The following is a 19670-nucleotide window of genomic DNA, read 5'->3' on the forward strand; positions in this document are numbered from 1 at the left end:
GAGCTTCCGCTCATTTGCCACAGGCCCTGAGGCTAAGTGTTAACCTCCGTGCCTCCACATCCTCATCTGCAAACTGCACTAACAAGGTCATTGTGGTGACGATTAGATCACTGTCGTTATTATCGAGTACTGAACACTGAACTATCGGTGATGATCTTGACCGTTCTAGCTCTTTGTCATCTCTGTGGCTCTCTTCTGCATTCGCCCTCCTCATCTTTTGGCTGCCCGCGTTCCCTTTCCCGGCCCTTGTTGGGCGCCATTCTAGCCAACTGGTTGAGCGTTCAGCCTTTGTAGGCAGCAAGCCGGGGTTAGAAATCCAAGCTCTGCCATTCCCAGACATGTGCCCTTGGGCAAGTCATTTCATTGGTTCAAGCCTGAGCCTCAGTTTTCCCGTCTGTGGATTGGGGCAGTAATAGCAGGCAGCAGGCAGGTAATAATAGCAGGTCATTAATCCTCATACTGGATCGGGAGGACTGATGGATGGACAGACAGAGGGCTTAACACAGCGCCGAGCACCATTCGTACCGGACTGCACAAAGAACACCCAGGGGCGTCAGGTCTGGGATCCCGGCCCCGGCAATGGGCCGAAGGACTGCTACAGTCAGCTGCCTGATCTCCCTGCGTTGCCTGTAGAGGCTTAGGGACAGACATTTGCTGCTTCATTTCTGTACAAAACCCATATTGTTGCTTCTCAGTTCATGAGTCACGTGCCTTGTGGTGTGTCTGCAGTGCTCTGCATAGGTCCCCACAGTCCAGTGCTCTGCATAGGTCCCCACAGTCCAGTGCTCTGCATAGGTCCCCACAGTCCAGTGCTCTGCATATGTCCCCACAGTCCAGTGCTCTGCATATGTCCCCACAGTCCAGTGGCCCCAGGAGCAGGCAGCTCTGTGGGGCCCCGGAGCTTCTTGCCCTCCTCCCTCGCTTCCTTCGTTCATTCACACACTAGATACTGCTTTTGTTCATTTTTATTTTTTAATAAAAATTGTGTATATTTAAGGTGTGTAACAGGATGTTTATATGTATGTGTAGAAATGATGAATGCGGTTAAGCTAATTAACATACCCATCTCCTTATATAGTTACCTTTTTTTTCTGAGATGTTGGTCGAAGAGGTCAACGTGGTAGTTATATAGGCTCTGAGGCACACAGCACGGTGACTATAGTTAATAATAATACTATACTGAGAGCTAGAAATTTGCTGAGAGAGTAGATTTCAGGTGCTCTTGCTACAATAGATAATCCTGGAGCCCCTGCTAGGAGCCAGGCTCCTTCGTGGAGCCCCAAAAACTAAACAAATAATGATATAATTACTATCTACTAACTAATCACCCTGTAATTACAAATTGGGAGAGGTGCTCCTGTGAAGCTGAAATGCAGAAATGCAAGGTACTTATGGGAGAGAGCAACCCAGGCAACTCGACTGAGATCGGGGTGATCAGGGTCGGCCTCTCAGAGGAGGCGACATTTCAGCTGGAATCTGAAGTTTGAAGAGGAGTTTGCTGGCCCGAGAATGAGAAGAACGAGGGCTCCAGGCACAGGGAACTGTGTGTGTAAAGTCTGGAGGAGCCCAGCTTTTGTTTTGTTTCATCTTGACTTGGGAAATGAAAGAAGACAGCGTGACTGACCCAGTCACCGAGGGATTCAGGGAGGGGCAGAGGTTAGATCATGCAGCACCTCGGAGGCGGTGGAAAGGTGGGCCTCGTTGCTGGGTGCTGGGTGGAAAAGGAGGTGAGATGGGGAGGGAGGAGGGTACCCTACCAACGTGATTGTGCAAGTCACATGGCCAGATGGCAGCAGCTTGGCCCTGGAGCGCCCCCGGCTGGCGTGGACTGCCCGAGGTCCACCTCCACTGGGCAGACACCTCTGGCCGTCGTGGGCCCAGAGCAGGAACCACACTTGTGGTGGCATGTCACTGACCGGCTGGAGGTCGGGCTGTCTGCTCTGCGGGGTACAGGGGGTCAGGTGACAAAAAAAACCCCATACCCCACAAGCTTATCAGCAGTGATTTCTCCCTGCAGAGGCAGCCTCCACCCGCTTCCTGCCGAGATGGGTCGGTTCAGCCTCACTCGCTACAGCTGGAGATGGTGGGGAGCAGATGGCCCTGCTTGGCCCAGATTCCAGCCAGATTGCCAGGGAGGTGTGGGCGGAGGGACAGAGTTGGTGCCAGTCGCGGGAATGTAGGAGAGGAGGGTGGGAGCCACCTCCTGCCGTCTTAGTGGGACCTTGCTTGCATGGGGGGCAGTGGGCACCACCGCATTGTGGTTCTCGAACCAGCAGGTGCTCGGGGCTCTCTAGAGAGAGATGGCTCTGTCCTTTGCAGCCAAGGCAAGTGCTCTTGGAAACGCAAGGTGTCGATGGTTACATCCCCGGTGCCCAGCACCTGGCCGGACCAGGCAGGAGCTTAGTGGCTGTTTTTCATTTGTATTTAAAAAAAATAAATGATGGTAGTAGCTTTCAGGTATTTTCTTACTTAATCCTCAGGGCAACCCCACAAAGGAGCCATGGCTATGATCCCCATTTTACAGATGAGGACACTGAGGCTCAGAGAGGAGGAGTAACTCGCTTACAGCTCTAGCTGAACAAATATGCAAGAACAGATGGCTCATGCTGACAAACTGGTGGCCGAGCCTGGGAGCTGGGGCTTGGGGAGTGGGGAGCTGACCTAAGTGTGGGCAACCATGTGTGGACACGGCTGGCTAGAGGGAGAGCATGCCCCACTTGTGTTTGTGCTCCCTGAGTCCTAGCTGACTCCTGAGACACCCCCAAGCCAGCTTCCTCCATTGTGCAAGGTGCTTGGAGAGCAAGGGATGAGCCTGGAGAGGTACGGAGATGCGACTGCCAGGTACAGCTGAACAAGCTGCACACTGCACAACTCCAAGGCAAGCCATTCACACAGACTATGATGAGAGCAACGCATCCTTGGAATGGGGCAAGGTGGCCACCCTGTAGGTCGGACCCCACCACTCAGGGCCTTGAAGACCAGGGTCTGCAAACCTTTCCTGTAAAGGGCCAGATAGTAAATATTTTAGGTTGTGTGGGTCATAAAGTCTCTGCTGTTGGGTGAAAGCAGTTTCAGGCTACATGTAAACAAATGAACGTGGGTGTGTTGCAGTGAACAACGTGATCTACAGGCACAGGTTACCTGCCAGATTCGGCCCATGTACCGTAGTGGGCCAGCCCCACGAAAGGACTGTGAACTTCATTCTAGGAGCAAGGTGGAGCCACGACAGCGTTTTAAACAGGAAGCGGGAGGAGGCAAGCTCACATTTAACATGGCCCCGAAAGACCCTTCGGTGCCGCCCCAGGACCTGCGGTGTTTCTTCTGTCCAGCGTGTAGATCCCTGAGCCCATCTGTCTGCAGGAGGAGGCCCGGCCGGGGCCCCAGGGGCTCCGAAGCTTGCCGAAGCAGAGGCCACTGCTATCCCCCTCCTCCTCACGCCGGCCGTCAGGGCCCCTGCAGCCCTGCTTCCTGCTCCGGCCTCAGGGGCAGCGCCGAGCAGCCCTGGGGCCCACAGTCTGGCCTTCGGAGTCTGAGCGTCCCACCTGCTCTGCTTGGTTGTGTGTGACCCGGACCCTCCGTCTCCTCCACGGGGGGAGTAATTACAGATGGAGACCCAGGAGAGAAGGCAGTCTGCGTGGACCTGGGTGCAGAGGACTTCTAACAGAAGACACGATGGATGGAGGAATCATTTTCCTTGTGGAACTGGAGGCAGGAAGGCCTGGTCATGCCCTGAGTGCGGGCAGTGGGGTCTCGGCTCCGGTGAGGTGTCCGGGGCCAGGCTCCCTGCTGGAGCAGAGCGCACTCACAAGGGGGCCTTGGCTCCTACGTATGACGGGTACTCTGTAGAGATGGGGGTGATTTGTCGCACCTTTGGGCTGAAGATAACTGCCCGCCATGGGAGTAATTCCACATCTGGGGCTCCCAGGCAGCACGGAGAACACCCCGATAATTACTGCACACAAACGCTTTTGGCAGCTGGTGTGTAATTTCTCCCTCAAGGAGTGTCTTCTGGGACAGGGAGCCTGGTCCACCCTCCACCCCCCCCCCGCCCCCCGCCCCCGCCATGGGATTTGAACCCTTGTCTCATGTGAGCAGAACCTTGCCCAAACCCCTCCTACACAGGAACACAGTGGCCACTTCTACTCTCCCAAAGGCTACCTGCCCAGCCCAGGGCATTCCCCCTGGCCTGCGGATGGGCAGGCTGGGCCTCGGTGATCAGTGGCCTTGCCATAAATCTTACCCAGCCCTGAGGCGGCGACCAGCTACCAGGGCATCTGGGAGGGGCCTGCAAGCAGCGCCGAATATGACAGGTGCTGTCACAGGACGGGCAGGGTGGTCTGATTTGCTTAGAGCTGGAGAGGCTGCTGATGAGGTCAGGGTCCAGGAAGAGTGGCTGAGGACTTACCGTGTGCCAGGCCTTAGGGAAAGGACAGTGCCAGGTCACTGTCCTGCCCCCCTTGGGGCTTAGTGTCCTACCACAGACAGACCCAAAGCCCCTAATTACCCAAATAGTTATGTAATTATCATCGTGAAAGGCTATAAATGAGATGTATAGGAACTGTGGGTGCCCTCATCTGGGGAGTTTCAGCTGAGACCTAAAGGTTGAGGAGTGAGGCGGATGGGGGGTGTGTGCGTGTGCGTGCATGTACATGGCATGCGGTGTGTGTTAGGGGTGGATTCCTGAATGGGGCTGGCTGGCTGGTAGATGGGTGGATGGTTGAATGGACACATGGCTAGATGATTGATGCTTCCAGGCAGTGGGAACAGGCTATGCAAAAGCTCAGAGGCCAGAGGATGTAAGGTGACTCTGTACCTGATGAAAGACCATTGTGGAAGATGTGTGGAGTTTTAAAAATGAGACTGGAGAGGTAGGGAGGGAGGGAGGAGCGCTGTGTACCACTGAGCAAGTAGCGCACTGCACTGCCCTAGGAGGTGCCGGTCTTGTAGACGGCAGTGTGAACGGTGCCCCCTGGATTGTGCAAGGGATCACATTCAGGAGGGATCTCATCACGTGGACCTTGTATGTCTTCGTAAGGTTTTTGGACCTTGTTCCCAGAGCAGTGGGGAACCATGGACGGCCTTTAACAGCGGGCTGTGGGGCTAATTTCCATTTATGATAGCCCAAACCAGCGCTGTCCCATAGAACTTTCTGCACTTTCTAATATGGTAGCCACACGTGGCTATTGAGCAGTTGAAATGTGGCCAGAGCAACTGAGGACGTGACTTTTGAATTTTTATGAATTTAAGTTTCAAAAGCTATAATAATAGCCAGATGTGCAAGTGGTTCCACAGGGGAGAGGGCGGCTCCAGAGACTCTGATCATACCCTCTGCAGACTCCTGCCACTCCTAACCCGCAGCCTGCTGGAGACCTCACCTCTTGCCAGAAGCCTGGTGGAGGCCTCAAACTCCCCTTCGCTCGGACCTCAGTTCACACTCAGGCCAAGGATGCCACAGGGCTGTGGCACCAGGAACTGGGGCTGAGGAGGATGGAGCTGAGGGCCCGCGTCCATCCCCTACTGCGCCTGGGACCTCGTCTTTTCCTCCCATGCCTGTTGTGAAGAATCAACAGATGGTTAGCATCAGGACCTGGGGGAACGGGGGTCTTCCCCGGGCCCTCGCATCGCCCCACACCCGGTGCACGACGGGATGCTCACTCCTGTCTCCTCTGTTGCAGTACGCTACTTCCTGAAGAGCAAGGTCAGCCCTGATTTGTGCAATGAGGATGGACTCACAGCCCTGCACCAGGTAAGGCCAGGCTCGCTGGGGTCCCTGGATCCCTGCCCGCCACGTGAAGCGTGACCCCCACCTCCCTGCTTTTTCCTGCCCAGAACCCTCAGGGAGGAGGGAAGGAGGGAAGGGAAGCCTCAGTGGCCTCATCTGAAAGGCTCTCCTCTACTTGGGGAAGAGACATGTGTCTGTCACAAACATGCCCACGGAGCCCCCGTGCGCACATGCGCGCGTGCGCACACGACCTCCAGGGACAGCGAACCTTTGTCCACTACATCCTCACTGCCCAGCGAGAGTCTTGACAAACAAAGCGAGTTTGTTTTGAGCTTGAAGTTTATGAAGCATGTTTATTCACACCCACCAAGGCATCCCTCCACCCCGATGAGAAGGGATTGACAGGGAGGCCATGTGACCTGCCCGGGCTCACACGCCCTGATCTGTGGCCTTGAACTGGGATCGGTCACAGCACACACCCTTTCTAGGGCAGTGCGATGGCCTAGCCTCCCTAGCTGGTCCCCAGCATTCAGTTGCCCTGCCCTGTTTCATCCTTCACGCAGTGGCCTCAGGGATGCCCAGGTCAAAGTCTCATGTTACTCAAAGCACTCTGTGTCTTCCCACAAGGCTCCTGGAGGCCTGGCCCCTGGCCAGCCCTCCCTGCTTCCCGGCCCTCCAGGCTCCAGCCACGTGGCTTTTCTGGTCCTTCCACACGCTGGCTCCTCCCCACCGCATTTCTCACGGCGTGTGGGCATGTGTCCTGGTTAGCCCCAGTGGGTGGCAAGGGCCCAAGAGCTGTGCTGTGCTATAGGATCCTTACCTTCTGAGCACGCCCTTGGTGGCCATTTGAGCCATTAGCCTGAGCATTTGATGTTGGCCTCCCTCTGCCCAGACTCAGCTTCATGAGGGCAGAGCCCATGTCTCTTGCTCATTGATATGTCCTAGCGTCTTTCCCCATGCTGGCATACAACAGGTGCTCAATATGTGCATGCTGACTTAATGAACACACGGAAGCCTCCCTGTGCCTTGGCCCAAGTTTCTGAGCAGGAGGACTTGTAGGCAACCTGGAGGGCGGGAGGCCAGGCTGCCAGAGCCCCAAGCTGGTGAGAGCCTCTTCCTGTCCCCAGGAGGGCAGGAAGGGATGGACGACAGCTGGCCGCTGCCCCGACCCGGCAGCCCCAGGAACAAGCCCCGCCCCTGGCCATCAGCCCAGTGGCTTCGTATGTGTCCTTTTGGCTGCTTTTCCTGTCCACAGGGCGTCCCGCATCCACTGATTCTAGCTGTGTGATCTGGGGCAACTTACTGAAGCTCTCTGTGCCTCATTTTCCTCATCTGTGAAATCAGAATAACAAGCACACACAACAACACGGGGCTGTTGTGAGGATTATATGAATACACATAACAGCCCTTCAAGCATCTCCCGACACTGCATAAATAGGAGATGGCACTATCATTATTAAAATCTGTCACATTGTTCGCGTCTGTGCAGAGTCACTTTGCTTTTGTGAAGTGTAGGTTGATCCTCACAACAGCCCTTTGAAAATATTATCAACCCCATTTTACAGCTCAGGAAACTGAGGCTCAGGGACAGCACCGTCCTGTAGAATGTTCTGGGATGGTGGGCAGTCCTGTGCATCTGCCCCATGCAGGGCGGTAGCCGCTAGCCGAATGCGGGCCCTGGAGCACTCGGAATGTTGTTCTGAGGAGCGAACGAGGCAGTTCATGGCCAAAGGTTAGCGAGGCGGTTCCAGTGGCCCTCCACTGCACTCACAGTGGTTACTGGTGAAGCGACAGGCTGTTTCCACCGCCAGGGGCTGTCCTTACTGTCGCTCCTTCTGACCAAGGAGCACATTAGGAAGCAGCTTCACACGCCTGGCAAAGGAGTGTGGCTCTTCTCCTCTCGGCAACAGGGAGCCTTCGGGGTTTGTAAACTGAGACTGATGGTTTGATGAGGGTGCTCTCCGGGCGGAGGCTGTGGGAAGGGGGAGAGACAGGGAGAGACCGTGAAGCCTCACCAGTGCAGTGGGGCTGGGGGCAGGGATTTAGGAACCGGCATCCCCACCCGGTGCTAGATTCGATGTGGGAAGGGAGGGGGGCGGGAGGCGTCATTCCAACTGCAGGTGCCATTTCCCACCTTGGGGAGTGTAGGGGAGGGAGGCCTGCCCGCTCCACCACCAAGCACCCCAGCGCGTACCCCAAACCCAGCCCTTGCTCTGGCCGGGCCTTTAAGGCTGGGCATCCCTCTCACGAGACTGCAATTCTGGGTGCACCGTCTCCTCTCCTTTCAACCTGAGCTCCCCCGCCACGCCATCCTCATGTTTTCTGCAGCCTAAGGGTGGGTTCTCTATGGGCCGCTCCTCCTATGGACAGGGGCTCCTCAGACCCACCTCCCTGCCACAGACAGCCTGGGGCCCCTTGCGGGTCCCCACAGCCCACGCCAGTGTTTTTGGCGCCCTCTGCTGGCCGTGCAGTGCCACTGCATGGTTCTCTCAACCACCTGAGGCAGCTCCACACTTCTTGAGTCACCTGTACCCCGCCTTTCTGGAGAGATGCCCTCAGACCCAGCCAGCCCCAGACTGGGTGGAGCAGAGAGGGAATCTGGATCTCTGGCATCATCTGTGTAAACAGCTGCTCCTTTCCCACATGCCCTTCTGGTGTGAGCCCTGGCTCTGCTAGAGATGGGGTCAGGCACAATGGCCCCCTACCCCATCCCCACAGCCAGGGTTGTGGGTTCCCAAAGGTGCCCCTGATCCTTTTGCTGACATCCAGTCACTTCTCCCTATGCCCAGAGATACTCCTGTAGGCCCAGCCACCATCATCTCTTAACTGGATGATTTCAACATAGATTCTCACTGTCCCTCTCCTCCCCCAAAAGTGCTCACATGCAGTCTGTTCTCCACGTGCAGCCAGAGGGAAGATTTAAAAAAAAAATAAGTCTGATTATGTTGCTCCTCTGAATATGACTCTGCAACATCTCCCATTGCATGAGGGCCAAGCCCCTCCCTGGATGGGGAGTACTGAGCCCAGATCCCTGCTTCGTCCCCTGCTGGCTTCTCCATCCTGGTCTATAAAGTGACTCCCTGTCTTCTTCCTCTGTCCTCGCCTCTCTCTGCTTGTGGGCTTAGACCCTCTGTCCCCTTGGGGTCTTTCTCTCTCTGTCCCTGGAGTGTGAGGGCTCTAATGGCCGTCAGAGCTCTGTCTCTCTGGGGGAGCTGCAGAGAGTCTTCCCTCTCACCAGGACTGACCTACGTGTGCACAGGCGGGAGCACAGACATGGCTGTGTCCTTTCAGGGGCTATATCGGGGTCCCCAGAGCCCTGATGTGGAGGTGGGTTCTCTGGGGGGAGTCTTGGTTACCTGGGGCTTCCCTAAGAACAGAGCTCCTGGGTCAGGAGTCCCCAAGTCAGAGGTAGCAGACTGTGACCTAGGGCCACACCTTGGAGGCGACTGCCAGGAAGAGGGACTCCCCCCCAACAGCCCCCTCATCCCACCGACACCCACTCCTGCTCCAACCCGAGCAGCCCTCCTTGAACATATTCATTCTCTAAGAGTCGTCCATACAATTTTGTTTGAAGAAAGCCTTCAGGAATTAAAAAAGATTTTAAAGCCTCATTCAAAATTTCCTTTCATTTCACCAACACTTGCAGAGCATCTTATTGCCTCCCCCTTATGCTTTTTACGTTTCACTTATATTTGTATCTTTGAATATTAAGAACTTACTCATGGGGAAACCGAGGCTCAGAAGGGCTTTGTGGCTTGCCCAGGGTCACACGGCATGTAAGTCATACAGCTGGATTCAGACTCAGACAGTTTGGCTCCACTGTCCTTCTCGTGGCCTGCTAAGGGGAAGCTGGCGTGTCCCCACCGGGGCCGGCGCCCTGCGGAAGCTGACCTTGCCTGTGTCCCCCCTCACCTTCCCCCCGACAGTGCTGCATCGACAACTTTGAGGAGATTGTCAAGCTGCTCCTTTCCCATGGTGCCAACGTGAATGCCAAGGACAACGAGCTGTGGACGCCCCTGCATGCGGCGGCCACCTGCGGCCACATCAACCTGGTGAAAATCCTCGTTCAGTAGTACGTGGCCCTCTCTCCCTCGGCGGCGGCCTCCGCCCTGCCTTTGGTGGTTTTGTTTCTGCCTTTGGTCTCCCTCCTCTCTCCTTTTCGTCTCGGGTGCCACTTCCTCTGCCTCTCGTGGGAGCTGGTGTCTCTCTCCCCACACCCTCCCTCCACCTCTGTCTCTGTGTCTCTCTCTCCTCCTCTGCCCCCCCTTCCTTTCCTCCCTCCGTCTCTGTGTGCCTTTCCCACTTCTCTTTGTCTCTCTTCATTCTGTCTCTCCCTTTTTGCTGTTTCTCCCCAAATATTAACACACAACATAAGATCGACCACCCTTGCATTGTGGGAATGATCCCCATTGGTCTTGGTGAATAATCCTTTTGATGTGCCACCGAGTTGGGCTTCCTGGTATTTCATGGAGGACTTTTGCATCCGTGTTCATGAGGGATGTGGGTCTGGAGAGTTCATTCCCTTTAGGGGCTTGGTCTGACTTCATATCAGGGTAGCCTTCTCTTTTTTTAAATCTCTTTGTCTCTGTGAATCCATGAGTTTATACTCAACTCCTCTGCTAGTATTCTTTATGTCTTGTTGCCATTTTTGGCTTATTTTGCTATTAAAAAAAAAAAAGCAAGCATACTTCCTTGGCCCTGTCTCCCAGATGCTATTTACATGCTTTTCCTTGGGGGCAGAACCTGCTTTGAGGGGCACCATGTAGCAATGTTTTCCCTAGGAATAAGGCCATTTCTGTATGTGCCGTTCTGATGGGCCTTTCCAGCCCTTGAGTTCCTTCTAGTTTGCTCAGGTTCTGTAAGCACATAGGAAAGACAACATTCCGTTTCAAGTGTGTTCGATTGAATTCATCTAATAACTGGTGGGCACTTGAGCTGGGTGGGCACTGGGCATTCAGGGATGCAAAAGTCCTAAGAGACCGGGCAAGAAACCAGGGCATTTCAGTGCTAGTGCTGAGACAGAGTGAGTCCTGGGAGGCCACGGAGAGCATCTGAGTGCAGGGAGTCAGGAACAGTGGCCAAGAGCAGGTGACCTTTTGCAGAGGTCTCGGCAAAGCCGCAGGAGCTCATCAGGTGGCTGCAGGGGGCGATGGAGGTGATTGTCGAGGCTCAGAGAGGTGGATCAGCTTGCCCAAGGGCACATGGGAGCACAGAGAGGTCTCAGTGCAGGACTCTTCGGCCTGAGGACTTACTGGTAGTCCATGCCCACACCTCTGATGACAACCTGGGTGTGACTCAATCTGCCAGGAGCACCTGATCAGTGATGGTGCCCAGAGGGAAGGGAGTGGTGCCAGCCTAGTGCAGTGGGTCCCCAATGCTGATCTGTACCAGAATCATGTGGGCTGTGGCTTCAGAATACCCACTCCCAAGCCCCACCCCCAGAGACTGTTTCAGGGGGTCTGGAGTAGAGTCCAGGAAGTTGCACTGTATTTCAGGGATGCCCAGGGGATTCTGCAGGGCAGCCCAGGACCACACGTGGGAACCACTGGCCCCCAAAATAGGTTCTGCTGGGGATCCCCAAGGCTCTGTCCTGCCCCTGTCCTGTCAGCCTCTGGGTTGGGACTTGGAGACAGTGGGGGAGAGCTGAGGATGTTTCTGCAGGGGGACACAGATTGAAATAGAGTGGGGGTTTGAGCCTTGACCCTCCCACATCCTCGCTGTGTGACCTCGGACAAGCAACTGAACTTGCCTGAGTCTTTGTATCCTCTTGAGTGAGATGGCCAACAGGAACAACCCGAAAGGACTAGTATGAAGATTAAAGAAGATGATGTGTGCATAGGGCCATTCGTGTTATTTGTGTTATGGTCACCAGGGAGGACTTTGACATTTGTCCCCAGGTGCCTGCCTGCTGGCCCAACAGAGCAGGAAGCCGGGGGAGGTCTGCTGGGACAGCTTTCCTGGGAGAAGCTGAGTCCTGAAGCCGCTGTCCTAGCTGGGGTGCCCCAGCGAGGGGAGGGGCTGGGGGGCGCTGGGGTGCACAGTGGGGTTGCAGGTGAGAGGCCTGAGGGCAGAGGCAGCCAGACCAACCCCAGCCACACCTCCCCGGCCTTCACTCTCACCTTCCATCTCCAGTGGGGCCGACTTACTCGCTGTCAACTCGGATGGGAACATGCCGTATGACCTCTGTGAGGATGAACCCACCCTGGATGTCATCGAGACGTGCATGGCGTACCAGGGTAAGACCAGGGTGGCACGCCCTAACGTGGGCACAGGTTATTCCCAGCCAATGAGCTGGCTACATGCCCACCTCAGGCTCAGCGCCCAGGAAATGGGATGGGTCCTCATTACGATTGTTATCCTGGTGATTAGCAAGATAAAGACAAAAAAGGACCCTTGGAAAACCGTGCTGGGCAGGAGGGAGGCATTGTTCTCTGTGTCACCCACACACGCAAGCGGCCTCAGCTGGCCCTGTCTCCCCTTCGTCAGCTGTGACAATCCAATTCAATAAACATTCACAAGAAAGATATGTTCCCATTTGGGAAAATAATCAAGAGTCAAGAACATTCGCGGGTGCCCGCTCAGTGCCAGGCACCATGCTGGCTGCCAGGGGCCCGGGTAAACAAGCTGTGGGCTGTTTTCAGCTCACAAATGAGCTTCAGAGAGGAAACAAAAGTAGCAATCAGAGACCTGCCCACCCCCACCAGCACGCGGACATATTTCAGGAGGTCTCCGCAGAAAGCTCAAATCCAGAGCCTTGGCCGCAGTGTGAGGGCCGGCAGGGACCCTGCCCTTGAGTTCCTTCCCCCGGGCTGCTGTGATAACCACAGTGGGGTCCCTCCATTCCCCAGCACCCAGGCTCTGCCTGTCCGTCTTCTGCCGACCGTCTTCGTTTTTGTACCAATCTGGTGAATCTGTGGGCCCCCCTTCGGGAATTGTGTTTTCAAATGTGGTTGTCACAATCACAGGATCGATTATAAAGGAACCCAATGATATTAAACTATGGCTACCAAAATATTCCTAAACGTGTTATGTAGAAACTTGATTAATTCACGAAACAGCAAGATGACATGTTAGGAAAGTAGGTGCACTTTCTGCTCGTGACAAAGCCACAGGCATTGCTAGTTCTGCTGTGGATTTGACTTTTGGCCTCATGGAAGGAAATGCTATATTTCAGTTCAACGTTAGTGCTAATGAAATTGTCATTTTTTCCTCCTCCTTTCCAGTTTACAGACCTCCCCCAAATTCTGTCCCAGAATGTTCCATCTAATGGACCTTTGTATAGAACATGTCACTTTCGCCTCCTTAAATGCTATTTAGTAGCTGCCAGTAACAATTAGACTTTTAGCCAGAGATTCAGGCTACAGAACATCTGTCCCGGTCCTTCCACCTCAGTGGACTCGACTTGCTATTCAGAAGTTATGTATTTGTTTGTTCATTCGTTCATTCATGCATTCATTCATTCCCATAACAGAAATTCATGAAAACACCATGCCACGAACACAGCCATGGTCGGGATGAGGGGAACCAGCAGACCCCTGGTCACATAGGTGGTCAAGGAGGTCAGCAAGGGAGGTGATCCCGGCTGGGTCTATCAGCATGAGGCAGAGCCAGCCATTTGAGTGGGTTGGAGGCTGACAGGTGGACGTAGGGATTTCTGGAGTAGAGGAACAGAATATGTAACAGTAACCAGGTACTCTTGTAGTGCCTACTGGGCACCAGGCAGGAATGGCCCTTGTTCATGGGCCGGTTCGTGGCTGTGTGTTCACATCGGGCCTGGGAGACAGTGACCTCTGGGTGTGGCTGTCTAGTCCCTTGCCCGCAGGCCCTGGGGAGAGGAGCTGTGCCTCGCCCATCTGCCCCGCCACCCCTCCCCGGAAGGGGGCCTAGGCCCGGGGTTCTGACATCGGTCCTCACTTTCCTACACAGGCATCACCCAAGAGAAAATCAACGAGATAGCGGGCGGCTCCTGAGCAGCGGATGATTGCAGACATCCACTGTATGATAGCAGCGGGCCAGGACCTTGACAGGATAGATGCCCAGGGCGCCACACTGGTGAGCAGGACGGGCCAGGGCGGGTTGGGGCTGGGGGCTCAGTACCAGACCAACTCGGGCTGAAGTGGGCCAGCACCTGGTCGAAGTTAAGCTGACACAGTTTGGGGCCCGTCCGTGGCCTTGAACCTCCTCCAGACCTGCTCTGGGGCTGGGGTTGGCCCCCGGAATATGGAGAGTTAAGCAGAGCAGGGGCTCAGCGCCTTTGAGAATCTGGCCAGTCTCAGCTGGGGCTGGGGGGTCAGTGAACCCTGATGTCCACCACTCTGTCTCGCAGTTCCTCCTTCACCTCAAGTTCCAGGTGTTCATCCGAGCTCATTATGTTGTTGTCCTCCAGTGGTGTCTCCCACATAAAGACTGGAGCCACCAGCCATCCACTCTCACGTGCCACTTTGCTTTGCACCGTCCATTACCCTGCCTTAAGATCTCCTCTCCCACCCCTCCGCCCAGCCTCAGCAGCCTCCCCGAACCTCGCCACAACAGCCTTTCCCCTGGGTTCTTTGACTTCCGAGCCCAGACACCCCCAGTCATCCATCCGTCCATCGGTTCATTCATCCATCCAAGCAACACACACCCGTGTGCCACATACTTCACTAGACCGTGGAGACAGAGAACAAGGGAACCCTCTTCTCTCTCAGGTCTGCCTGATTGGCTCCACTCATCCTTTCAGCTCAAGTGTCAGGGATTGGAAACGTTGACCTCTCTTCTTAGGCTCTCCTAGCACGATGGAGCCCCGTATTGGGGAGGGTCTGCTTCTGAGGCTCTAAACTGAAAACAAGAGCATGGCGTCGGAAGCCCATGTACCCCCTCCACCGATGGCTGGGCCTTGGCCTTGGCTTGGGGTCCGTGCTGGCCATGAGCACTCAGGAGTCTCAAAATCTTGAGCTCACCAGGTAGGGCTCAGCAGTACCAAGACCGCTCACTGCCCCTTAGGCCTGACCTGGTGACTCAGGTGTAATGACTGGGCTCCTCCCACCTGGTTCCTGAGCCCCACCCTCTGCCTCATGCCCTTTCCAATTAACTGGGTCCCTGCTCAGCCCAGCACTCAAAGATTCAGTGAGACCGAACACTGCGGTACGAAGGCAGAACCAGGCTGTCCCAGGGCCAGGCCCATCCTGGCTGGAGCTTCTTTGGGTCTGTGGCTGGGCCCTCTAGACGCACGGGTTTCCTCCTCTTGGACTGAGGCTGGTCAGGCCCATACTAGGTCTCAGGTCTTCCCAGGAAAGTGGGGTTTACTAACAGTCCCTTCCACACCAGGTTGTTGGGAGGAATAAATGGGATTCTGCATGTAGGTGCTAAGCACAGAGTCTCTAAACTCTCAGTAGATATTAGGGGTTCACGTTGTCATTATTATTACTAACACTATCACGATCGCAGTCATGCCTTTTTATTCCCCGCCAAGTATGAGGCCGCACAGTTTGTAATGTCTGGCTGGCCCTGTCGGCTGTCATCTCCCCAACTGGCAAACAGCACACATTTATAAATCAGATGATTATTCTAATTTTCTTGTGTGCGAGTACCAGATCACAACCAGGCTTCTTATGCAAATTGAAAAATAAAGGAATACCTCTGTTTGCCAGAACCTTATAGCAGCCGTACCCCAGGATGAGGCAACGTCGGACCATCGGGGCCGTGTTCTGAAGGGCTGCTTCCTAGGGCCGTGCCTTCTCTGTCCCACGGCCTGCAGCTCTGTTGTCCAAGAGCTCAGCTCCCTGGAGCTCTCTGGTCTCCTCCCAGCCAGCCTTCTGCCGGCCTACTTGGGCTCTCACCTCTGCCTCCCACCTCGGCTGGGTAGTTGGTTTCTCTTTGCCTCACCTCCTTACTCCTTCATCCGTTCCCACGGTGTGCCTCGTCATCACTCACGGCTCTCTGAGAATGTTTATCACTTACTGAATGTCTGTCGCGTGCTAAGTGCTTTATGTACTTTCTGGAGATCAAGCAGATGGGACAAGCGAGGTCCCCAGGGTGGTGTCCATCACCAGAGGCCTTGAATGGTGTCAGATAGAAGAGCTGTGGCCTCAGCACGAGGCTTTCCTTTATTGGATGTACCGATTGCCTATTGTGTAATGAAGGAGCCCAAAAACTTAGCCTCTTGAAACAACGATCGATATTTATTATCTCACATGGTTTCTGTGGTTAGGAAATTGGGAACAGCTTAGCTTGGTAGCTCTGGTGGGCGTCTCCCAGGAGGCTGCCATCATCTGAAGACTTGACTGGGGCTGGAAGATCCATTTCCAAGATGGTGCACTCACACGGCTGGTAAGTTAGGGCTGGCCTCAGTGTTTCACCTCCTAATGGCCTCTCTATACTACATGATGGCTGCTTTATCCGAGAGTGATTGATCCCAGAGAGCATGAGGTAGAAGCAGCGATGCCTTTTATGACCTCACCTCAGAAATCACACACCGCCACTTCACAATGTTCTACTTGTTAGCAGTGAGTCACTTGTTCTGGCCCACATTCAAGGCAAGAGGAATTAAACTTCCTCTCTTAAGGGAGGTATGTCAGAGAATTTGTAGACATTGGAGACAATTTGTAGGACACGCTGGGCCTCTGAAACCCCCTCCTCAGAGCTCAGCACATGGTAGGGACTCAGTAAGTGCTGTTGCGTTAACCACAGGGGCTCTCAGACCAACCACAGGATGAAGAGTGGCCTTAATAATGCTTTGCAATGTGGCTGGATTTCTGCTTCATTCTATTCCATTCTACCGTCCCCGGAGATGAGCTGGGATTTGGGTTAGGAAGAGGGCTGTCCCGTCTCCAAAAGTGGGACTGGCACCCATAGGGAAGGCTCACTTTCCCCCTCTCCTTCAGCTGCACATAGCTGGAGCCAATGGATACCTGCGGGCAGCTGAGCTCCTCCTGGACCACGGGGTGCGCGTGGATGTCAAGGACTGGGACGGCTGGGAGCCCCTGCACGCAGCTGCCTTCTGGGGACAGGTAACTCTCAGCCAGGGGCTGTGCGCGAGGGCATGAAGGACCCGCCCGCTGTCCTCGGGGCTGGCAGTTGGTTCACAAGACCCACTTAAGGTGTGGACTACAGCTAGTTTGTGGGATAGGAAAAGACCTAGAGAATTTACAAAAACATTTGATAAGTTGTGTCCTAAAGAAGATGATAATCAAATTTACCAAATTAGAAAATTCCTCACATTTCTGATTTGCATCGTTTCTCCCTCTGTTTCCCAGATATAAAACTCTGATTGCAGCTTTTACAGTCCCTCCTTAGATACCTGGCAGCTCGGGGCGCCTGGGTGGCTCAGTTGGTTGCGTGGCTGCCTTCGGCTCGGGTCACGTTCCTGGGGTCCTGGGATCGAGCCCCACGTCCGGCTCCCTGCTCAGCGGGGAGCCTGCTTCTCCCTCTCCCTCTGCCTGCCACTCGGCCTACTTGTGCTCTCTCTCTGTCAAATAAATAAAATCTTTAAAAAAAAAAAAGATACCTGGCAGCTCTAGATTTACAGCGGACTCCTTCTGCTATCCCTTGGCACGGCCCAGGCATGTCGGAGGAGGTGTCAAGCCCATTGTGTTGCCAGGATTCCTGGCTCCAGGGTGCAGAGCCTTCCCTGCGGACCAGTTTTGCCCCATCACTCTTACATCGGATCCTGAGAAACGTGGGGGCACTCTCTCTACCTCCCAGGCTTTTTGAGCCCAGGGGGAACGTGGGCTTCTTCCTGTATTTCAGATGCAGATGGCAGAGCTATTGGTGTCCCATGGGGCCAGTCTCAGTGCTAGGACATCCATGGATGAGATGCCAATAGGTAAGCCCCGTATACAACCCAGTACACGCTTAGTTACTCATCAATTTTTTGAGGGATATTGGGATAATTGGGTAAATACAGAGTTGGCTAGATGGTGGATTGGTGTGTGGACGGGTAGAAGAATGAATGAATAAATTAATGAAGGGTAGATTAGTGTACAGATGAACAGCTGGATGGATGGATAGATAAATGTATGGATGAGTGGATGGATGATGGATGGGGGATGGATGGATGGATGGATGGATGGATGGATGGATGGATGAATCAGTGGATGGGTGGGTAGGGGCTGAATTGATGGGTGGATGGCTGGGTCAGTGAGTAGGTGGATAGATGAATGAAGGGATTGGTTGGATTGAACGGGTAGGTATATATGATTCGAGATATCTATAAGTTTTGGCTTGGGCTACGTAAAGTACCTGCTTGTTTCTCTTGATACTTCTTACATCACTGGAGAGTTGATGACTCCTGTTGGAAACTACTGAGGGTGGATGGATCTTTTGGTCATAGCGGAGAACCTTAGGAGCTGTGACTGTATGGGCCCTGCGTTTCCTGTTTTTATCCTCTAAGGATTGGGGTGTAGCCCAGGAAGTGAGGCCGGTGTTGTTTCCCTCCCTCCCGGGATGCCCCCAAAAGATGCTGGAAGTTTTCAGTGCATTGGGGTGGCAGCTTCTGTGGTCTGGAGGGCCCTTGGGGGCCACGGGCCCCTGCACTGCTCCCCACAACAGCTTCCTCTCCCCTTCAGACCTGTGTGAGGAGGAGGAGTTCAAAGTCCTGCTGTTGGAGCTCAAACACAAGCATGACGTCATCATGAAGTCACAGCTGAGACACAAGTCATCCTTGAGCCGGAGAACGTCCAGCGCGGGGAGCCGTGGGTGAGTCAGGGCAGTCCGGCCGCGGTCCCCCAGGGCGCTCCTGCCTGTGGGGCTTGGGCGCAGCCCACCAGCAGCTCCTCTCTCCCCTCAGGAAGGTGGTGCGTCGAGCCAGCCTGTCGGACAGGACCAACCTGTACAGGAAGGAGTACGAGGGAGAGGCCATACTGTGGCAGCAGCGGAGCGCGGCTGAGGATCAACGGACCGCCACCTACAATGGGGACATCAGGGAGACCAGGACAGACCAAGAGAATAAGGACCCAGTAAGTGTCTACATCTGCATGTGAATGGACCCAAGCATTCTGTAGTCTTTTCTGCTGACTTCCTTCATCACCATGAACTTCATCTCTGTGCAGGGATATAGCAGTAGTTCAATCTTTTTCCTTGGTCTGGAGAGTTCTGTTGTTTAAATATACTACAGTGTACGTGTCCATTCTCCTGTTGGTGGACATTTGGGTTGTTTCAAGTTTGGGGCTACTCCCAGGTTCTCTTTCGGTGGTCCCCCCACCCTAAAGGTAGCCACTGTTTACCTTTGGGGCTACTTTGAATAAAGCTGCTCAAGACATTCTTATACATGGTTTGTGGTGTGCATAAGCCCTATTTGCTGAAGGCTTGTATAGCCAGAATGCAGAACGAGTCATGGGGAGGCTACTAGAGATACTGCCAAGGAATTTTCCAGAGCGACTGTACCTCTGCTCTCCCAGCAGCCCCACTGAGCTCTTCTTGCCCATCCCTTTTCATCCGAGCCACCCTGGCGGGCTTGCTGCACATCACTGGGGAGGTGTTTTTGTTTTTGTTGTTTTAAAATTCTGGTGTCTAGGTTGCAACCCAGACTAATTAAATCGGAATCTTTGGGCCTGGGGCTCAGGCTTTATATTGATGTATTTAAAAAAAAATTAATAAACTTGATTTTTTGGAGCAGTTGTAGCTTATAGAAGACATACGTAGGAAGTACATGCAGTTTCCACACACCCCCTTCATCATGTGGGGTTTTCCAGTGGTATTAACATCTTGCATTAGTGTAGTAGGTATATTATCATTGATGAACCAATATTGATACATGATTATTAACTAAAATTCATAGTTTACCTTAGGGTTTACCCTCGGTGTTCGACATTCTATGGATGTTGACAAATGTGTGATGTCATATATCCATCATATCCGTTAAAGTTTCATACAGAATACTTTCACTGCCCTAAAAATCCCTGGTGCCCCACCTGTCCATCCCTCCCCAGCCCCCTGGCAACCACTGAACTTTTTACTGTCTCCATGGTTT

General features: G+C 54.1%; 1 protein-coding gene across 1 annotated transcript in view; it reads left to right on the forward strand.

The window, feature by feature from the left end:
- PPP1R16B (protein phosphatase 1 regulatory subunit 16B) overlaps nt 1-19670 on the forward strand; it is an 89701-nt gene that overhangs the window by 63163 nt on the left and 6868 nt on the right. The window contains 9 exon segments of the mRNA XM_027622365.2: nt 5676-5746; nt 9649-9794; nt 11855-11958; nt 13649-13677; nt 13679-13774; nt 16585-16710; nt 17450-17525; nt 18268-18397; nt 18489-18657. Of these exon segments, the coding sequence (XP_027478166.2) occupies nt 5676-5746; nt 9649-9794; nt 11855-11958; nt 13649-13677; nt 13679-13774; nt 16585-16710; nt 17450-17525; nt 18268-18397; nt 18489-18657 (947 nt within the window).

This window comes from Zalophus californianus, chromosome 8 (genome assembly GCF_009762305.2).
Source record: "Zalophus californianus isolate mZalCal1 chromosome 8, mZalCal1.pri.v2, whole genome shotgun sequence".
Lineage (NCBI taxonomy): Eukaryota > Metazoa > Chordata > Mammalia > Carnivora > Otariidae > Zalophus > Zalophus californianus.